We start from the raw sequence: 20,351 nt of genomic DNA, 5'->3' as shown, positions 1-20,351 counted from the left end.
AGTATATAGAAGTATATGTATGTATATATTTAGGCTTCCCAGGTGGCACTAGCGGTAAAGAACCTGCCTGCCAATGCAGGAGACTTAAGAGCCTCAGGTTCCATCCCTGGGTTGGGAAGATTCCCTGGAGGAGGGCATGGCAATCCATTCCAGTATTCTGGCCTGGAGAATCCCATGGACAGAGGAGTCTGGCGGGCTACAGTCCATAGGGTTGCAAAGAGTCGGACACAACTGAAATGATTTGGCACACATGCACACATATACATACGTGTGTGTGTGTGTGTGTGTGTGAGATAGAATATTATGCAGCCATTAAAAGGACAAAATTCTGCCATTTGAAACAACATGAATGAACTTGGAGAGCATTGTGCTAAGTGAAACAAGTCAGGCATAGAAAGACAAATACCGTATGATATCACTTATATGTGGAATCTGAAAATTACAACAAATTAGTGGATATAACAAAAAAGAAGCAGACAGATATAGAAAACAAACTAGTGGTTACAGTGGGGAGAAGGAAGGGAGCAGGGGCAATACAGAGGGGGAGACAGAGATACAAACTATTAGGTATAAAATAAACTCCAAAGATACATTGTACAGCACAGTGAATATGGCCAAGATTTTGTAATAATTGTAAACGGAGTGTGACCTTTAAAAATTGTGTATATGTTTTAAAAAGACCCAGTTCACAAAGCACCTTTTCCAGAAAGCCTCCTTGATTCCTTTCCCCCCAAGTTTGTTTCTGTAGCAGCATTTTTCACACTGAAATTGCTTCCTCTCTGCCTGCCTTCTTAAGCACTGGCTTGCTCATCTATCCCCCAGCCCCTCCGCATCCTGCATAGGCCTGGAGGGCAGGGCTGGGTCCTCTGAGAGCTTGCTGCATGAACAATGAAGCAATGAATCTATGAATTAGGGATGTGCTGTAGCGAGATGAATAGAGAAACTCCTTCCCAACAGGGGATTCATTTAAGAGAAAAATATTTTTCTGTTGACCCTGGTTCAGGAAGGGACCAAGTGCTCCTTAGCACAATAAAGGCACATTATTACTTTGAAAGGAGCAGGGCCAAAGGCTTGTTAAAAGAAGCCAACACTTGCCTCATGTGAGACTAGGCTGTGTCATCTTCTAAAAACGAATTTTTTTTTTTAGTCTCCCTTTGGCAAGGTGACTTCTCTTTCAATTATTTATAAGGAAACCGAGGGAGCTGGTTTACTCTCCTGGCAGAAAAGGAAAGTTCCAGGGGCTTCCTACGTCGAAGAACAGCACTTATTCTGTGTTCACAGAATTGATGCTGGGGTTCTTCTGCCAGTTGCCAAGTGCACCTAGTAGTTCAGGACCTGCAGAAGTAACCACAGGTGGGCTCACTGTGATCGGAACATGGGCCCTGACGGCCACAAGCCCCTACTTGGACTGGGCAACGGTGGACCACTCTAGTAAGTGATCACAGGTTCCTCTGGAAGTGCTCAGAGGAAGATTTATAGAATTTCTACAGAATCCTTCAAGAGGGCATGGCCTCCTCGTCCAGCTAGCGGCTCCACATCTAGATGAAATCTGAATCTGGATAAGAGACCATGGCTTTCTTCTACAGTGATTCAAATTGGCTTTTGAACACAAGATCCACAGTTTTCCCTATTGTAATAGAGTGAGTCACCTTTTAGTAGGATTCCTAGAGACAATGAGGCTTAGGGGGTGAAGGCATGAAAAGCCACTAATAAAGCCTGGTCAGCAAGTCCTTCCTTCCATCCAGTGTCTTCATGTGGCCACACAACGAACTCCAGCAATCAAGACTCTCTTGGGTCTATTGTTTGGCACCCCTGCCAGGACTGGGCCACAGATATGGTGCAGAGTCTGACTCTGAGTAAGTGCAGGGCCACTGGAATAACAGAATAGCTGACGGAAAGAACCTGTTCCACTGCATCTTTCCAACACGCATACTCCCACTAAGCCTCAGATACGTTGACACGTGCTCCAGGACATCAAAGCATTATTTGTAGTAACAAAAGTACTGAAAACAACTGGTTAAATAACTTCAGTTTTCTGCATTTAACACTCTGCAAAGTTGAAAAGCCCAAGGACAATCCAAAATGTATCACCATCTGATCACAACCAAAGTCACTGTTGACTGTGAGATGCACCATGACTTTATGTAGGCTGCATGCTCAATCATGTCCGACTCTTTGGGACCCCATGGACTGTAGCCCACCAGGCTCCTCTGTCCACAGAATTTTCCATGCAAGAATACTGGAAGGGGTTGTCCTTTCCTCCTCCAGGGGATCTGCCGCACCCAGGGATTGAACCTGTCTCGCATCTCCTGCGTTGGCAGGTGGATTCTTTACCACTGCGCCACCTGCGAAGCCTTTATGCAGCATCAAGGGCGTAAATGAGCCAATAAAACTCCACTCCACTGATTGTACAAGAGGTTGATTTCAGAGATGGTAAGAGGCAGGGTAACTACGGGAAATAACTGTGGGTAGAAAAACCAAGCACAAAGCAATGTGTAGGGTATTCGTGTGTGTCTGGACGTGTATTTTAAAGGAGGGGCTATGCAATCATACCTACTTTTATAAAGATCAAAATTCCTGGAAAGAGACTCAAGAACCTGATAACAGGTGTGGCCTCTTGACACCAGGTTGGGGCATTGGGATATCAGGTGGAAGGGAGGTCCTCTTTTCATAGTTACATTCATTTGTTAACTTTGACATTTTAAGCCACATATTCCTTTTTAAAAAATAAAATTTAGGAAACTACGATTTGCAAAGTAAAATAAAAGAGCTTCCTTCTGGATTAAGGGGCACAGTACTTGGAGCCAGCCTTGGATCCGGAGATTGTATATCCAATCCTTGCTCTACTAGAGCGACCTTGGGCAAGTTCCCGCCCCTACGGGATCTCCAAGAGCCCACTGGTTGCAGAAGGGCGGATCTCAGAACATCCCTCCATCGCAGAGCCCAGGCCAGGCCAGCAGCCCACCCCGCTGCGCTAGACTCAGCCGGGCAGCCGACCGCTGGCGCCCGCGGTGCAGGCCCGGCCAATCAGCGGTCGCGGGGCGGGCGGGGTGGCGGCGCGGCGCGCGCAGAGAGAAGCGCGAAGCAGAGGCGCCAGTGCCGTCCGGGAGCGGACCATGCCACGCTCACCCGGGCTTTTCCTGCTGCTGCTGGTGCTGCAGCCGCCGCCAGCCGCGGGCCTCGGGCTCCGCAGCGCAGGCGGACGAAACCCGGAGTGCGGTCCGTGCCGACCAGAGCGCTGTCCCGCGCCCGAGCGCTGCCCGCTGCCTGGCATCGTGGCGCGCGACGAGTGCGGCTGCTGCGCGCGCTGCCTGGGCGCCGAGGGCGCGAGCTGCGGGGGCCGGGCCGGCGCGCGCTGCGGCCCAGGGCTCGTGTGTGCGAGCCGCGCTGCGGGGGCCGCGCCCGAGGGCACCGGGCTCTGCGTGTGCGCGCAGCGCGGCTCGGTCTGCGGCTCCGACGGCCGGTCGTACCCCAGCGTTTGCGCGCTGCGCCTGCGCGCCCGCCAGGCGCCCCGCGCGCTCCCTGGCCACCTGCACAAGGCGCGCGACGGCCCCTGCGAATTTGGTAAGTCTAGCTTCTGCCCCGCGATCCTGGGGCGGGTGAAGAAGAGGGACCCTGACCCTCTGGGGCGTGGGGTGAAGGATCTCTTGCTGCACAGCGATGGACAGCTCTGCCCAGGCCCCAGTTTTCCCTATGGGGTCAGTTTTCTCATCTGGCCAGTTACCCAAGGAGACGGGGGTGAGGGGTGTGTGTGGGGGGGGGGGGGGGGCAGGAATCCACATCCTGTACCCTCTCTTACCAAGCCCTTGGAGCCACCAGTCACCGAGCTGGTCGTAATTTTGGGGAGCCTGCTGTCCCTTTTGGTACTTAAGTACTTATTGATACAGTTGTTTGCAAGTCTGGCATATTTGCCTCTGGAAGACAGAGTGTGGGAAGCAGGGTGTTCCCACTGGGTCCAGCTCCTTGGGGTCCCACCTTGGACCTGTCGGGGGTGGGTTATTTGAATGAAGAGGGAGAGCAGATGGAGATGCTGGATGAGGAGGAGCTGGAGCTGCAGATTGGGATTCCGGAGTCTGGGGATCAGGGCACCGGGGTTCAGTGAGTGAGGAGTCCAGCCCTGCGGGGAATCTTGAGGAAGCTCTCACCCAGGACAGGTAAAACCTTGGGAGACCTAAGCTCCAAGGAGATTGTGCTGCCATCAGAGGCAAATCCCAGGTTTTATAAGACTGAAGTTTATAGAATTTGGAGGGTCCCACTTTAACTAAGGGCTTCCCTGGTGGCTCAGAGGGTAAAGAATCTGCCCGCAAAGTGGGAGACCTGGGTTCGATCCCTGGGGTGGGAAGATTCCCCTGGAGAAGGGAACGGCTACCCACTCCAGTATTCCTGCCTGAAGAATCCCATGTACCATACAGTCCCTGGGGTCACAGAGTCAGACACCACTGAGCGACTTTCACTTTCACTTCACTTTAAGTAAAGTAATAGAAAATGATTAATTGCTTGGGGCCTAAAAACACAAGCTTCATTAACATCACAATAAAGCCATCTCTGGGTGCCATGTTTGCTCACTTTCTACATGTAATGTTTTAAAACCAAACAGAAATAAACCAAAATATTAGTATAGGGATGCCCAGTCAAGCACCCTGCTGGGCCATTAGATTTTGGAGAAATGTCCCTTGTCTAGGTGACCTGGAGAGGGAAGTGGAGAGTATAGGTGAGCTTGTGCCAGGGGAGTCCCAAGGAGGCCCAGCTTTGGGGTTCTGGCCTGGGACTGGAGATCCAAGAGCAGGCCTAAATGCATCATTCAGTGTAAGGACTTCAGCTGCAACAAGGAAGCCTTGGGGGTGGGGGACGGCCTTTGGAAATTTCTAATAAGTATTATCTTTCACCAAGAATCCCAGTTAGATGCCCTCAAGTCCAGGAGACCCAATGGGTTGTTGGAGATGAGGCAAGAAGGCCTCTGTCTATGGAAACTTGGAAATAATGTGCTGCCCACTGAGGGGTCTGAGACAGCCCCAAGAGCACAGGCAAGTCACTGCTGGCTGTTCCTCACTGGGGCTCCCGGTGGAGGAGAGAGCTGGCTGCTGCTTCCCTGGCTGCGGCTTTGGGCTGGTCCCTTCCGGGGGCGGTGTCAGCCCCGGTGGAGTCACTGTTGAGGTCCCTCCACTTTGAACCTATGTTTCTGCCCGTGTCATTTAAACAGCCCTGTCTCCTTCCTTCTCCTTTCTGCCATCTATTTTTACAATCTACTTTCCTCAGCAGTTAATTCTGCTGAGGCAAGTCTCTTTGTTTCCAGACAGGTAACATTTTCACTCCACATGCAGGAGACGTGAGAAATGCTGACCAGGTCTCCAGACCAACTCACTGCTGATGCTCTCAAACGATTCCTCCCTGGACTGGTACTCTGTTTCTGAGAGAGCTGCCTTGAAGGCATTCAGACCCAATCTGCTGTTATATGGAGACGGAGACCCTTGGGGCAGGGGTCTCATCCAGGGTGACCAATAAAACCTGGCTGGCTTCCAGGTCCCCAGCACCCTGTTCAGCACTGTTTCAGGGTAGGACTTGATAGTGTTAAGTCAGGCAGGTGGCGGTTGCCATGGTTACCAGAGTGTAGACAGATGGAGGTCCCGTACCCCTAATTCTTTGAAAATTACCAAATGACAAGTAAATGTGACAGCCCCTTCACTCTGATCTGTGGGCTCTGAGCCCACCCCAGGCACAGGCCCTGGGAGTAACGATGTTTATGGAGCCAAACACAAGTAATTCAGAAGCTGCTTTTAACGATCCCAGGAATGACAGGCGTCAGGCCTCCCCACAATTTAGCTTTCCTTCCCTACCAGCGATTGTGCCATTGGCCACTCCCCAGACCCCAGCACTGTCGTCCCATCGCCTTCTGTCCTGACGTGTTCGTGCGGCCCCTGCTTTTGTGCCCTGGTGGAGCAGGAAGGTGTGGACCGGGGATCTTTTCAGCTAGGGAAAATGGCACCTCATTCCATGCTGCCCTCAAGCCATCCTTTATTCAGACACCACGGTGGGAGCACTTTTTAACAATGTCCCTGGGGACCTCGCTGCTTGACGGGAAACAGACCGAGTCAGAGCAGCAGCTGTTCTGCTTCAGTATTGGCGATAAAGTCACCGCTCCCTGTTCTCTCCTGTGCAGTCAGCAAGCCAGCACCCAACCTTAAGGGGATGAAGCCTCCGTAAATACTAGGTTTCGCAGTGTGGGAAGTGTTCATACCCAAACACCTCTGAGGGGCATTGGGAAGTGATTTCAGGCTTAAATTCTGACCTTTCCTCCTATGCTCTGAAATGCCCCCAAAATTCAAATTATGAGAGCAATCCTGTGATCAACATACATGTATTGAAGACTCACTGGGTTCCAACATAAAAATAATTTTTGGCTATCGGAAATCGCTTTTGCATTCCATCTGCTTTTTTGATTTTTTTACAACTACCCTGGCCAGGTCTCACTCCCACTTAATAGAAAGACAAACTAAGGCCGGTGGAAGAGAGTTTCCTGGAGGCACGTGACTGGTTGCCGGCCGAGGTGGGGCTGCAGGTACTGACTCTCAGATGGAGTCATGTGTCTATAACCTGCTGGCAACTCGATCAGGAAGGCGCTGCAAACCTTTGAATCTTTAGTTTCTCAGCCTGAATCCACCTTCCTTTTCCCCTCCAAGGCTTGCTGCTGGGGCCTCTGTTTCAGCAGCTGGTGATGGCTCTTCAGAGGATCAGGGATAGCCTTACACAAGGGGAAGCAGCTGAGTGGAGCTTGGAAGATGGGTAGAAAATTCCTGGGCTGAGAAGCGGGGGCAGAGAGGCACCGCATAAACCACGGCAAGGAGGTAGGAGCTCCTGGGGCAAGTGTGAACAGTGGACCCTATGGGTCCAATACCCAGTGGGCTGGTTGGCGGAGGAGATGAGACCCAGAGCTGTCTGGGGCGGGACAGGCGTGCCGTGCTGCGGGGTGAGCCTTCCTTCTGCACCGAGGGGTTGGTTCCGTTTCTCACCGGTAAGCTGGTGGTGGTGGTAGTACCTTGTTATCATTACTTTAACAAGCTGCTCTGTTCCATGTGCCCTGATCGTTTGCTAGCACTGGGAGGAGGCTGGGATTCTGCAGACAGCAGGCTGAGGTCGTGCTGCGTTAGATAGGAACGGGGTACCATGCCAACCAAGCCCCTGAAGCATCAGTGAGCTATTGAGATCCTAAATCTTAGAAAATTCGCCTTGGTTGAAATTCCAGCTCCACTTAGACATCTCAGTCTGTGCAAGGCCTGTGTTACCAGGTAACCAGGAGATGCAGCGAATACCACTTTCTGAGAGGGACAAAGAAGGGGGCCTCGTGCTCAAAAGCCTTTCATGCCGAGGGAGGGGGCTTGAGGCGCACGCTGCAGGGAGCCGGATTACGCTGTGTCTGGTTCCACATGTAATGCGACTATTAGCATAAATTATCAGGGCTCTTCAGGGCGCTGATTATTAAACCCTCTGGTTGTGTGCTTCTCCATATGAGCAGATGGGTTCCTGGGAGATGACTTTTGATATTCTTTCCTTCCCAAGCGCCATTAACTTGAGACAAATCTTGGAGGCATTAGGGAAGATCTTTTATTCCAGCCATCAAGGACATTCTCAGCCCACGGGGTGGGGGCACAGCTCCCCACACACTATAGTAATAATATCGACCCCTTTCATTTCTGTAGATCCACAAGGTTAACAACACAGTCACATCCATTCTTTCCCTTCACCCCGGAGGATGTGGGGTCATTATCCTCATTTGCAGATAAGGAGAACATTGTTAGCAGGTTGCCCAGTGGCTGGTGGCCAGACCCCCAGGCATGTTGAGTTTCCCTTGGTAGTGTTTGGGCTTCCCAGGTGGCTCAGTGGGTAAAGAATCCACCTACAATGCAGGAAACGCAGGCAGATGCAAGTTCGAGCCCCAGTTTGGGAAGATCCCCCGGAGGAGGGCATGGCAACCCACTCCAGTATTCTTGCCTAGAGAGTCCCATGGACAGAGGAGCCTGGTGGGCTGCAGTTCACAGGGTCGCAAAGACTCGGACACGACTCAAGCGACTGAGCACCCACGCACAGTACTGTCTTGCCCGCCCTGTGTGCTGCCTCTGAGGGTGCACGCCTGGCTGACTATTCTGTGTCCTGACGGGTGCGTTTGTGCCATCCCAGCATTTCCAGGGCCGTAGCTGACACGAGCAGAGGGAAGCAAGTGTTTAGCAAGGGAGAGCTAGGGAGACAAAACCAGCAGATTCCCAGGCGGGGCTGAGTAGGCACCATCCTCTCTCCTGAAAGCCACGTGACTCTTGCCAAAGGCCAGCGGAGAGGAGAGCCCTGGCTCTTCCCGGAGGGTGTCAGCTCAGGCGGCGGTGAGGTGCGAGGCCGTACCCTGGGCTCTCCAGAGAGCGGGCTGCGGGCCACGGCCTCTGGAGTCTCCGGGGAAGGGCCCACCGACAGCCCACTCCCCAGAGGCCAGTAGAGGGTCTCAGCATCTTTGCAGAGACTGGCCTTGGGGTAGCACACCCTTTGGGGTCTGCAGGTCCCTCCGTGTATCTGGACCTCTTGTGATTGTCCTCACAGGAGCCCATGCGGAGGGCAGCGGGGGGAGAGTGGCCTCCTGGGCCCGTTTTAAAGAGGAAACTGGAGTGTGGGCGAGACAGGACTGCGCCTGAGTTCCCAGGGTAGTCATGAGTTGCAGGGCCCCAGTGCCAGACTTCAGTGAGCCCCTGGGAGCAGTAAGACTGGGCGCATCCTGCCCCGATCACGGACACACCACCCACTTACTGGTGTCTTCACAAGAGCTGCTCCCTGGGGTGATGTCGGGAGCGTTTCATTTCTGTGCAAGAAAGAGTAAATGTGGACACACCACCCACTTACTGGTGTCTTCACAAGAACTGCTGCCTGGGGTGATGTCGGGAGGGTTTCATTTCGGTGCAGAAAAGAGTGAACGTGGCGGGCCTGAGACTGTTGTCCCTTGGAAAGGCCCACTGGGAATTTGGATGTGCGGAGGCCTGCCCCACTCTCCGGAATTGAGAAGAGTCGCTCACTGGATGTGAACTGTACGGCATGGTTTATGTTGCACGCCTGCTTTCCTTCCGGGAGTCTGGAGTTCTGGTTTGTAGCAGGCAGAGGGTGCCTGGGGGGCCGGCTCCCAGGAAAAGCCCTCGGCACTGATGTCTAGTGATCCCCCTTGGTAGAGGCTGTCGTACGTGTTGTCACAGGTTGTGCTGGAGAATTAGGTGCCTCATCCTCTGTGACTCCACTGGACGAGGCTCCTGAAAGCACGCTGCTGGTTTCCTGAGTCTTTGCTCCGTGAGTCTCTTTCCCCTTTGCTGGTTTGCTGGGTCTCCTCTGTTGTAATAAATCCCACTGTGAATAAACTGTGCCCAGTCCCGTGAGTCCTTATAGCAAGTCGTTGATCCTGGGACTTGTCTTGGGGGCCCCCGACACAATACCTTAGGAACTCATTCTTATTCTGGGATGAAGTCCATACGGCTAACACACGTTTCACCTTTAAAATTCATGTAGGATTAATGGAATCAAAGTGCCTAGGTTTGCATCCTTGCTCCCCTAGGTGCTTCATCTTTCTGAGCCTTGGATTTCTTATCTGTTAAGTGGGACTAAAAGCACCTACTTCCCATGCCTGGTGTGAAGATGAGAGGGGTCGGACATGGACGTGTCATCTCAGGAGAAGGCAGGATGTTATGGGACGGAGCCCCCGGGCTCACAGTCTCACCCTGCTGTGTAAGGCCGGGTAACCCTGGCTAGCTCCCTCAGATGGCAGCTGGGGAGATTGCTGGAAGGATCAAATGGCTTAACCCTGTAAGCAGAAGGGTGGCATTATTACTATCATGATGGGATTCCCAGGTGGCTCAGTGGTAAAGAATTCGCCTGCAGTGCAGGAGACACGGGTTCGATCCCTGGGTTGGGAAGATCCCCTGGAGCAGGAAACGGCAACCCACTCCAGTATTCTTGCCAGGAAAATCCCATGGACAGAGGAGCCTGGTGGGCTACAGTCATGGGGTCACAAAGAGCTGACCACAACTGTGCATACACACACATTATCATGATAATGATGGATGATTTTAAAGAGCTATTATGGATAAAAACCTCTAAATTTAAAATCAGATATGTTTAAATTAAAACTAGATTAAGCTACAGGAGGAAATTTTTTGAAATAACTGAACACTGCTATATCTTGAGTTATGGTAATGGTTACATGGTGTATGCATTTGTCAAAACTTAAAAATGTACACTAGAAAGAATGAATGTACTGTGTATACATTTAAAAATAAAGCAAAGCTTGGATGTCACTTTATTGCCAAAAGCAGTGGGCTCTTTTGGAAAAGAAATGCTATTTTCTGGCTTGAAACTAGTGGCAAAGGCAGCATTTCCAAGACGGTCTTTAACTGTAGTTACGGAAAAAGAGGGAAATGCAAGGAGAGAGAGAGATGAAATGTGATTTACTGGCTTATTCATTTAGGCTTGAAAGGGACTGATGAAATCTCATTTAAAATTTATGGCTCTACATGAACGGAAGTAAAACATGTTGATTGAGTGTCCCTTTGGAATCTATTGAGGGCTTTAGAATAAGATGCAGTTCTGATTGTTCCCACAGCGAGCCATTTGAGGACTGGTTTGGACTCCGGGGGAGGCGATGCTGGCAGGAGGATGTGAATAAATTAGACTCTCTTTGTTGTCCATTGCAGATGGGGCTCTGCCGTAGAGCAGGGGTGCTGTGGTTCTTTGTGGTGGTTGGCAGGTGGCTGGGGCGTGTCGGGTGATGTTAGAAGCCTGGAACCTTGGTTTATTCGGGGGACACTTGGGGTTGTGGGTAGAGGTGTGGTGCTTAGAGAGCATTCAGTTGGTCACAGCTGAAGGAGTGAGCTGATCAGGCTGCGGGGGTAGAAAGCAGCCTGGGGTGAGGAGAGCAGGGTTTGTATTCATCTTACTGGAGGCCATTTGAGGTGACCAGGGCTCTCTAGGGCTCCTGGCAGCCCTGGGATCAGTAGGCGGGAGTTACAGGACGCAGGTCTTAACTCCAAGTGAGGACAACCTTTCTTACCAGAAGAGTCAAGGATGGAAGGGCCTGGCTTTATAGGTAGTGAGCTCTCCATCACTGGGGGCATGCAAGTGGAGGCTAGATGAGTCCATCACAGACCGTCAGGCACATGCTTTGGGGAGTTGGGCCTCTCCAGTTTGAAACAAGAAGCTCTAAGACAATTTCCCAGAGATCTCTTGGCATCAGTTTGACAGGGTCTGCTTCCTAGTCTGTCTAGAGGGTCCAGACCTGTCTCCTTTCTGCGCCCTTTCGTTCCTTCCCTCTGTGCTCTTCATCCAGCCTTCTGTCTGTCTCCCTTTGTTCTCCTTTTCCACTGCAGCCTCACCTCGGCTGGCAAAGGCCCTTTCCTTCTCCAAGGCTGGCCTGTGGAGGGCAGAGGGCATGCCCATGAGTCACCAGGCAGAGTGCCAAGAGTCGTGAATGCTGCAGTTTGACGCCCAGGGATGAATGTGTTTACTCTCTTATTCATCGTGTGTTTCTTTGCGGAGTCATCGGTTTGACAGGCCTACCCTGCCCCGCATTTGCACACTGTGTTACCTTAAACCCTCACTTTCACACTCAACACGTACTAAAATCAGCTCAACAGCCCTGTGACACAGGGGGTATTATCCTCATCTCAGAAAGGTCCCCTGGAGGAGGGCATGGGAACCCACTCCAGTGTTCTTCCCTGGAGAATCCCATGGACAGGGAAGCCTGGCAGGCTACAGTCCATAATATTGCAGAGTCGGACACGACTGAAGCGACTTAGCACACACGCATCCCCATCTTACAGACAGCAGACCTGAGCAGAGAGCGTTCTCTTGGCCCGGCCTCCACATCGCACCACCCCAAGACCACACAGGCCTCAGCTGGAGCACCTGCACCGTGAGGCAGGCTGGGATTCAGCGGGTCAAAGTGGGCAGATGCCTGGTACTGGGCTAGGACACACCCCCAGGCCCTCAGGATGGGCAGCTGCGGTGCATCCCGAATAGAGGATAAGCAGGCAGGGCGGGCGAGCGTGCTGAGGGCCAGGTGGAGGGGCTGAAGGCCAAGGCAGCTGGGCTTAATTCTTTCAGGCCCCGTAAGCAGAGTGGGGGCTGGCCACCGGGAGGGGGACAAACAAGCGTGGGGTGCCAGCTAGGAACACCTAACTCGGAACTCCCCTCGTGGCCCAGGGACTCTCCCAATGCAGGGCGCTGGGGGTTTGATCCCTCTGCAGGGAACTGATCCCACGTGCCGCAACTGCAGATCCAGTGCCACAACTAAGACCCGAATAAATGATAAAATAAGCATTTAAAAAAGAATGTCTAACTCAAATGCCACGTGCTTCCCCATTCCACCCGGCAAGCCCACACCCTCCGTCTTTTCTGTGAAGTCAGTCCTGGCAGCCTAGCACCACGTTGCCCAATTCCCTGATTTACTTTTCTCCAGCAGCAGCGAGGCTCAGCATCCATGCCAGCAGTTTTGCCCTTGAGGATGGGGATGGGGAGGTTGGTGGAGCCTGTGATATGCAAATGAGCATCTTGAACTGCAGGGCAGCTGGGCTTTGTGGCATTATTCTTTGAACACCCTCCATGCGGAAGGAGAAAAGCCCATCTGTTAGAAGACACCAGCCCCTCCCGGAGCCTGCCACCCTGCCGAGTAGCTGAGCTGTAAGCAGATGGCAGCTGGGGTCCTGGGAGGGGTCCTGGGAGGGAGTGTGACAGACAGAAGTCGTCTTTCCTCTCTGGATCCCTGTTTTCCTGTTGGTAGAACAGATGCAATGAAGGAGGAAATGAAGGCATCCTTTCAGGTCTAAGGAGAACTCCCTTCTAGGATTCCTTGCCTCTGAGTGTATCCTTTCCGTGTGGGGAGGTCTCACCTGCCCCAACCTGCAATGTGTAGGCAGGGGATCTTAGAGGTGAAGGGCTTGGCCAGGGTCAAGCCTGTCTTCCCTTGTCTTTTTCTCCCAGCTCCTGTGGTCATCACCCCACCCCAGAGTGTTCACAATGTCACCGGGGCACAGGTGTACCTGTCCTGTGAGGTGAGGGCTGTGCCCACCCCAGTTGTCACGTGGAGGAAGGTATTTATATCCAAGAACTTCTCTGCGTGTGTGTGGGGGTGGGGGGGGCCGCTGGGGGAAGGTATAAATGTTTTTAAGTGTGTGTGTGTATTTATCTCTTATGTGAATTGGAGGATTACAAAAAAATATGTTCCATTCCTCTGCCTCCAGATGTATGATTCAAAACTTTTACCCCGAAGCTCTCCCCAGAGAAGGGGAGTGGCTGTTTGCCACTCAGCTGTCCAGGAAGTTCTGCTGTTTATCTAGCCTATGTCAGCTGAGATGAAGTTAGAGCCTCCTGGACTGGGTCTGGGTTTCAGAAAGACTTGGCTGGTGGAAGATGACCCGATCCTATCCTAAAGCTAGATCTTCCTGCAGCTCAGGTTTTGAGAGGTGGAGATGGGTAGAGCCTGTGTTCCCCTATCTCAGCAGCCCTGAAAAGGGCCAGGAAATTCTGGTGCTGGTGATGTCTGTACCTCTGCTGTCCAGTAGGGGCTGCTGTCTGTACATCTGCTCAGGCTTAAGAAGAAACTGATGTTTCGTAGGAATGAGGTACTAGGGTCTCAGCCTTCAAGTCAGCGCGAAGGTGAAGACAGTGAGGGTGTCTGTGGGGTGGTCCTTATTCAGAAATAATTTTTCTAAGTCACGCCTGGTTATTCTGTCTTCTGTAGGTCACACGGTCTCCTGCAGGCACCCAGGCAATGGAGGACCTGCCTGGGGACCACGTCAACATAGCCGTCCATGTCCGAGGGGGCCCTTCTGACCACGAGGCCACTGCCTGGGTTTTGGTGAGTATCTCATTTGTTGATACTCATGGGCTTCCCTGACAGCTCAGCTGGTAAAGAATCCGCCTGCAATGCCGGGGACCCCGGTGCAATTCCTGGGTCATGAAGATCTGCTGGAGAAGGGATAGGCTACCCACTCCAATGTTCTTGGGCTTCCCTGTGGCTCAGCTGGTAAAGAGTCTGCCTGCAATGTGGGAGACCCGGGCTCGATCCCTGGGTTGGGAAGATCCCCTGGAGAAGGGAAAGGCTACCCACTCCAGTGTTCTGGCCTGGAGAATTCCATGGACTGTATAGTCAGGGGGTTGCAAAGAGTTGGACACGACTGAGTGACTTTCACTTCGCTGGCTGTTATTGACTGGCCCTTATAAAGCACCTTGTATATTTCTGTGACATGTTACCCCTTTCAGATGTTCTTGTCCATTTCTCCCTGGACTCTACGGTAACTGTGAGGAAAGCAGGGCAGGTAGGATAATACCTGAGAGCAGAAGAGGTCCCACTGCTAGACAGAATATGGCCTCAGAAAGATGTCCACGTCCTAATCCCTGGAGCTGGTGGATATGTTATATGGCAAGAGGGGAAATAAGGTTGCAGATGGAATTAAGATTATTAATCAGCTGACTTTAATAAAGTTATCCTGAGCTATCTGGGTGGGCCTGATGCAATCACAGGAGTCTTTTAAATGTAGAAAAGAGGCAGGAGAGAGAGGCAGAGATGGCAGTGTCAGAAGACGTGAACTACTATTGCTGGATTCGAGGATGCAGGAAGACTCACAGGCTAAGGACTACAGGCAGCCTCTGGAATGCTTCTCTTAGGGCATCTGGAAAGAAGGCAACCCTGCTGATACCTTGACGTTAGCCCACTGAGACCCACTTGGACGTCTGACTTCAAGACGTGTACATAGTAAATTTGTGTTGTCTTAAGCCAGTAAGCATGTGGTTATTTGTAACAGAGCCATAGAAAACTAATACGCTTGACTAAGACCCCACAGCTGATAAAGGAGTAGTAAGGGCGGGGGACAGGGTGGGGTGTGGACAGCACCTTCCCATCCTCCTCCAGGGTGGTTCTATGCCACGTGCAGCGATGTGGCTGAGAAGAGGGAATGCCCTGTGTTTGAACGGGTGATGGAGTAATGGGATACGGGTCACTCTCCCTCTCTGAGCTTCCGTGTCCACAGCCGTAAAAAGGGGGCTTTGGACTGGACCATGTCTGGCGACCCTAACAGTCTGTGACTTACCGGTGAGTCTCCTATAATGTGAGGATAACGATGCTCCCCTTCAGCCATGATGGGGTCAAAATGAGACAGGGTGCATCAACCCTCCCCGGTCTGTAGTGACTCACAGTTGAGAAATGCTGTTCTGCTGAGAGAAAGCAGGAAAGGAGGGCACTGCCGTGGACCCACTCTGCAGGGCTGGGAGATGGGCGCTGCCGTGGACCCGCGCTGCAGGGCTGGGAGATGGGTGCTGCCGTGGATCCGCGCTGCAGGGCTGGGAGATGGGTGCTGCCGTGGATCCGCGCTGCAGGGCTGGGAGATGGGCGCTGCCGTGGATCCACGCTGCAGGGCTGGGAGATGGGCGCTGCCGTGGATCCGCGCTGCAGGGCTGGGAGATGGGCTCTCCAGTATGCCCTTCGGATTCCGTCCCCATCTCTGCCAGGTCTGGCAACTTCTCCACCCAGCTCGTAGGCTCAGGATGCACCTGGGTCCGTGACTTTTTCAAATCTAACATACTCCCCCACTTTGTTACAAGGAGAGGCAGAGGAGAGGTTATCTTTGGTATTGTTTTGTAAAGCTGCCTCCATTGGGAGCACTTTGGGCCTTCCATGGTCAGTATTGTTTTGCTCTTTTAAATTTGCAGTGTTTTCCTTTAAGGGGCTTCCCAGGTAGCTCAGTAGTAAAGACTCTCTCTGTCAATGCAGGAGACGCTGAAGACGCAGGTTCCATCCCTAGGTCTGGATGATCCCCTGGAGGAGGAAATGGCAACCCACTCCAGTGTTCTTGGCTAGAGAATCCCATGGACAGAGGAGCCTGGCGGGCTACAGTCTTTGGGGTCACAACGAGTCAGACACCACTGAGCGCACATGTGTTTTCATTAGAATCTATACCTATCACCTTCAATAAAAGGACTGGGTTCCTGTCAGTAAAAGGCAGGATGCAGGAAACATTAAAATGAGAGCCAGGATACAGAGGGTACTGAGAAGGAAGTTTAACTCTGTCTCAGCAGCCAAGACAAGAAGAGAAGTAAGAGGGTGAACTCTGTCTTATTCCAAAAAGCTGCAGGTGTTCAGGATCGTTATGAACTAAGTACGTGGTCTTGCTGTGTCTCGATGGCTGTGTAAACTCGCCTGCTTAACTTCTAGATCGACCCTCTGAGGAAGGAAGACGAGGGGCTGTACCAGTGCCACTCAGCCAACGCGCTCGGGGAGGCCCAGGCTCACGGCACCGTGACCGTGGTCGGTCGGAGTCAGCGCAGAGCAGCCCGCTTCCCCGCTCCAGACGACCGCCTGTGACCGCGCACGTGCGTGCTTCCCGTCGTCTGAGCTTGTACGCCTCTGTCACAAGAGGCTGAGATGAGTTATAAGATGCATAATAAATAAGAAGGAAAACACTGAACTGAGGGAAACAGAGGAACGCAGACCAAGAGCAGAACATGTTACAGTTGGCAGCTAGACTGGTGTGTCCTACACACACGTCACGCTGGGCTTCCCACTTGCGTGCCAAGTCAAGAGCTATGAACGTTAGGGGTGTCCAGGTGAAAGAGACCACCAATTGTTTTTTTTTTTTCTGTTTCGGAGGCTGAATGGAACATTTCCTCCAAATCAGCCTGGTGAGGGTGCTGAGAGGGCAGGCATGGTCCCTGTGACCGTACCCATGTGAAAACACGCACAGAGGAGACAGTCTGAGCTTCGTGGGTCTGTCCCCTGAAGTGTAGCTCTGCAAGTAGTTAGAGCTTCTAGAAACAGGCAGGAAAAATGCAAGGTGTAAAATCGTCAAACAGAAACTCAGGAGATGGCTCTTAAAGTCACCCTCCGGATACTTTTACTTCTTTATATATGTGTATTGTTATGTATATGGCTCAGCGGTAAGGAATCTGCCTACCAATGCAGGAGATGCAGGTTCGATCCCTGGGTCAGAAAGATCCCCTGGAGAGGGCAATGGCAACCCACTCCAATATTCTCGCCTGGGAAATCCCATGGACAGAGGAGCCTGGTGGGGGTCGCAGGCTAGAGTCCACGGGGGTCGCAGATTTGGATAAGACTTAGTGACTAAACAACAACAACAACAACTAGAAACATATGTATCAGAAAGTCAGGTATCAGGATTTTTTCCCCATATTTCCTATAACCTTTTCCAGCTCTTGCTTGCATAACTCCGGGGACACAGCTCTGTACCACCAAAAAACCATCTGTGGGTTTTTCCAGTAACTGGAAGTTCTTCCTCATATTACACTGGAATCTGCCTCTCTGAAGTGCCCACCCATAGGTCTTATATGTAATTCTGGGGTCCCCGTAGGCACCTCTGCTCCCACCAGCACCTCTCCTGGTTGGGGAGAGATTTAACGTTAGGGTCCTTACCCCCACCTTCCATCTAACACGTAGTTGACTATGACAGAGCAGGCTTCTTTTCTCTAATTTTTTTTCCCCTCTTTTCTTCTAGGGTCTTAGAAACTTGATCACAGGATGATGGAAAAGTCAAGTCATGGATCATTTCACTTTGTGAAGAATTAGAAAAACTGTTTGTAGATGACCCCTTTTGTATGTTTTTAAACGTTAGATGCAAACTAGATTCGTATGCAGATGTAGTTTTTAGCAGGGCAAACAGACTGCATGTAGCCTTTTTATACTTTTGAAATGAACATCTCTGTGAGAATTCTTTTCTAGCTTCTCCCTCCAAGGGAAGGCCGCATGTAAGTCCATGTAATTCTACAGGGCTGGACCGAAGTGTGTGTCAGCTGTGACTCTGCCTCGTTTGTCTGTGGTTGATTAGTGGAGCTCTGTGACAGACAGCGTGTGTTTTAGGAGGAGGGGGAGGGTCTTGCCGTCCTCTGCCTGACCTCTAACTTGCTCTGTGATCTGGATAGGTCCCTCCCTCTCTGGGCGTTGGTTTCTTCAGCTGTGAATGTGCTATTTGGACTGTATGTAACCTATGTCCTTTCAAACACTGCCACCCTGGAGTAGGAAGGTCCTACAGAAAAAATATGAGAAGTGTAGTCTTAGTCTTCTTTTACAAACAATATTCCCTCAAAGACAAATGCACTGCTTCACAGGAGGGTGTGGAGAGCTGGCTATAGCTTATCTATTCCTGCTGTTTTCCCATTTTAAAGAGGTTTAGTCCCAGATGGAACACTTAACCAGTCTCAGAGCCTGGGTATATGGGGACTAAGATATCCACTTATTAACAAGCCCAGCATTCTCTAACCAAGCAGGCAGTGGGAACCTGGCTTTTGGACATCAGATTGTTAAAAAAGGAGTCAACTGCTCTCTCTGGGCTGTAGAATTAGAGTGTAGTAGAGTATATTAGGATTGGGGGCAGGAGGAGAAGGGGACGACAGAGGATGAGACAGCTGGATGGCATCACCGACTCGATGGACATGGGTTTGGGTGGACTCCGGGAGTTGGTGATGGACAGGGAGGCCTGGAGTGTTGCGATTCATGGGGTCACAAAGAGTCGGACACAACTGAGGGACTGAACTGAACTGAGAGTATATTTTACTTAGAGATATTCTGAAGTCACCCAGAAACAAAACTTGCTTGAAAGAAGCAGAGTATTTAATATCTGGCTAAAGAAATAGATCCCCTGGGTGATGAGTAAAATTCTTTAAAATCAAAATTGGGATCGCACATGTGGCTAGTTGTTAAATTTCATGAAACACTTCTCTGTCTGTGGTCACTTCCCATCTCTGGGATGGCAGGTAGGATGCTCATTAATGTCCCTCCCCCGTTACAGATGAAGAAACCCAGCTCTGAGAGTACCGTGCTTGCCTGAGGTCTGAAAGCCTCTGAGAGGGACTGGAGCTGAGGGCGCCTGGGCCTCTTTGGCACCCTTTCCACTCCATGGTGCTACTTCTCAGAACAATTTGTAACTGTGGGAAGGAAGATGCCGCCAGTTCCACGGGTTTCAGGGATTCTCCTCAAGGTCTGTCTCAGCTTTTCAACCAACACTCTCATGACGCTCACTTTGAGCTTTGCATTTTGGAGTCTTTTTGAAATTGCATTTTCTTCCTTTAAAGCCTAGCTATTCCACATCTGAAATGTTGGGGTGGCATCACCCTAACGTACACAGCAGGGGACTGTCCTGGGACTCCAGAAACATGAGGTCCATTTGGGAATGCCTCCCTGTCTTGCTGGGTGACCCTGAGCAAGTCCATTTCGCTTTCTGGACCTCAGTTTCCTCATGTGAATAAGAAGGGAGTGAAACTAGGTCAGTGGTTTTCAAACTTTAAAACGTTGGAACCCCTTCTTTGAATAAAGTCAGCACTGAAACTGATCACAAATGGGAAGCTGTGCCTGTCTGTTGGAGGCTGGGCCTTCTAGGGGACCGGCTCATGTCCCCTCCCTACGCAGCACGCCGCGCCGCCCCCCATGACAGTGACTCTGAGTCCAAGTCGGTGGTAAATCCCTCTGGGGTCTGAGTGATTGGGAGATGACTTGGGAAGACACTTAGTGAAACTATGTCAGAGGAGAAGGGGACTGTGGCTTTGGGGAACAGCATCATGCATTTGCTGAGAAGCGCATTCAGCAAAATCAGTTGAATCACCTCAATTTTGCCCGGTGAGAGCTGGATGTGGACCCAGAGAGCAGGCCGGATGGAGCCCTGGGGTGACAGGGCCCAGCAGCAAGGCTGCGGGAGGCTGGGTTCAGCATTGCAATGATGTACGGAAAGTAATGATGTTACACTGTGTGAAGTCTCCACCAAAACCAAAAGCGTAGATTAATATGATTGTTCCTACCTAATCACTTTTCCACTGTGAGAGCCCAGGACCTGTCCGAGGCTAAACAGACACGTGCCGTGAGTTACCATTCAGAAACAGGACTCCCTCGGAGCCTTTGTGTTCTACCCTATTTTGATACATGTGATGATGTCACATAACCCCCGCACTCCAAAAATGACTGTTTTCAGGGACAGGCTTTGTGGGCTGTGTGCTTGGACCTGCTGTAGGTGGGTCCATGTCCCACTGATACTTCTCCATCATTCCTTATGCATCATACCCCCCCCCCTTTTTTTTTCTGCTTTCCCACATCAGCTGCTTTCATCAGAATCCTCCTTACCTTTCACATCTGGGCCGTGGTTACAGTCCTGCCTGGTCATCTTGCATGCAATTCTTAACAAGCCCTCACTAATCATCTACTGTCTGACCGAACTTTCTCGCTGCCTCTGAACTGGTGTCTCCCACTGTATAAGGCTCAGATGGTAAAGAATCTGCCTGCAATGTGGGAGACCCAGGTTCAATCCCTGGATTGGGAAGATCCCCTGGAGAAGGGAAAGGCA

General features: G+C 51.5%; 1 protein-coding gene across 1 annotated transcript; it reads left to right on the top strand.

Annotated features, from left to right (window-relative positions):
* Window positions 1-3,116: 3,116 nt before the first annotated feature.
* Window positions 3,117-19,203, top strand: IGFBPL1 (insulin like growth factor binding protein like 1). The gene is made up of 5 exons (XM_061132501.1): window positions 3,117-3,564; window positions 12,994-13,103; window positions 13,754-13,870; window positions 16,223-16,406; window positions 17,520-19,203. Exons 1-4 carry the CDS (start codon window positions 3,117-3,119, stop codon window positions 16,370-16,372), a joined length of 825 nt encoding a protein of 274 aa, XP_060988484.1. The 3' UTR covers window positions 16,373-16,406; window positions 17,520-19,203.
* The last annotated feature ends 1,148 nt before the right edge of the window (window positions 19,204-20,351 follow it).

Source organism: Dama dama, chromosome 29 (assembly GCF_033118175.1).
Source record: "Dama dama isolate Ldn47 chromosome 29, ASM3311817v1, whole genome shotgun sequence".
Taxonomy (NCBI): Eukaryota; Metazoa; Chordata; class Mammalia; order Artiodactyla; family Cervidae; genus Dama; species Dama dama.
Note: the sequence above shows the minus strand (reverse complement) of the source record. Positions and strands in the feature narration are given on the sequence as shown.

What these genes read in the sequence shown, in the direction of transcription:
- IGFBPL1 (XM_061132501.1), top strand. Translation starts at nt 3,117, where the DNA reads ATGCCACGCTCACCCGGGCTTTTCCTGCTGCTGCTGGTGCTGCAGCCG. An exon ending in CGACGGCCCCTGCGAATTTG is followed by an intron (nt 3,565 to 12,993) that starts GTAAGTCTAGCT and finishes TTTTTCTCCCAG; the next exon opens with CTCCTGTGGTCATCACCCCA. An exon ending in CAGTTGTCACGTGGAGGAAG is followed by an intron (nt 13,104 to 13,753) that starts GTATTTATATCC and finishes TGTCTTCTGTAG; the next exon opens with GTCACACGGTCTCCTGCAGG.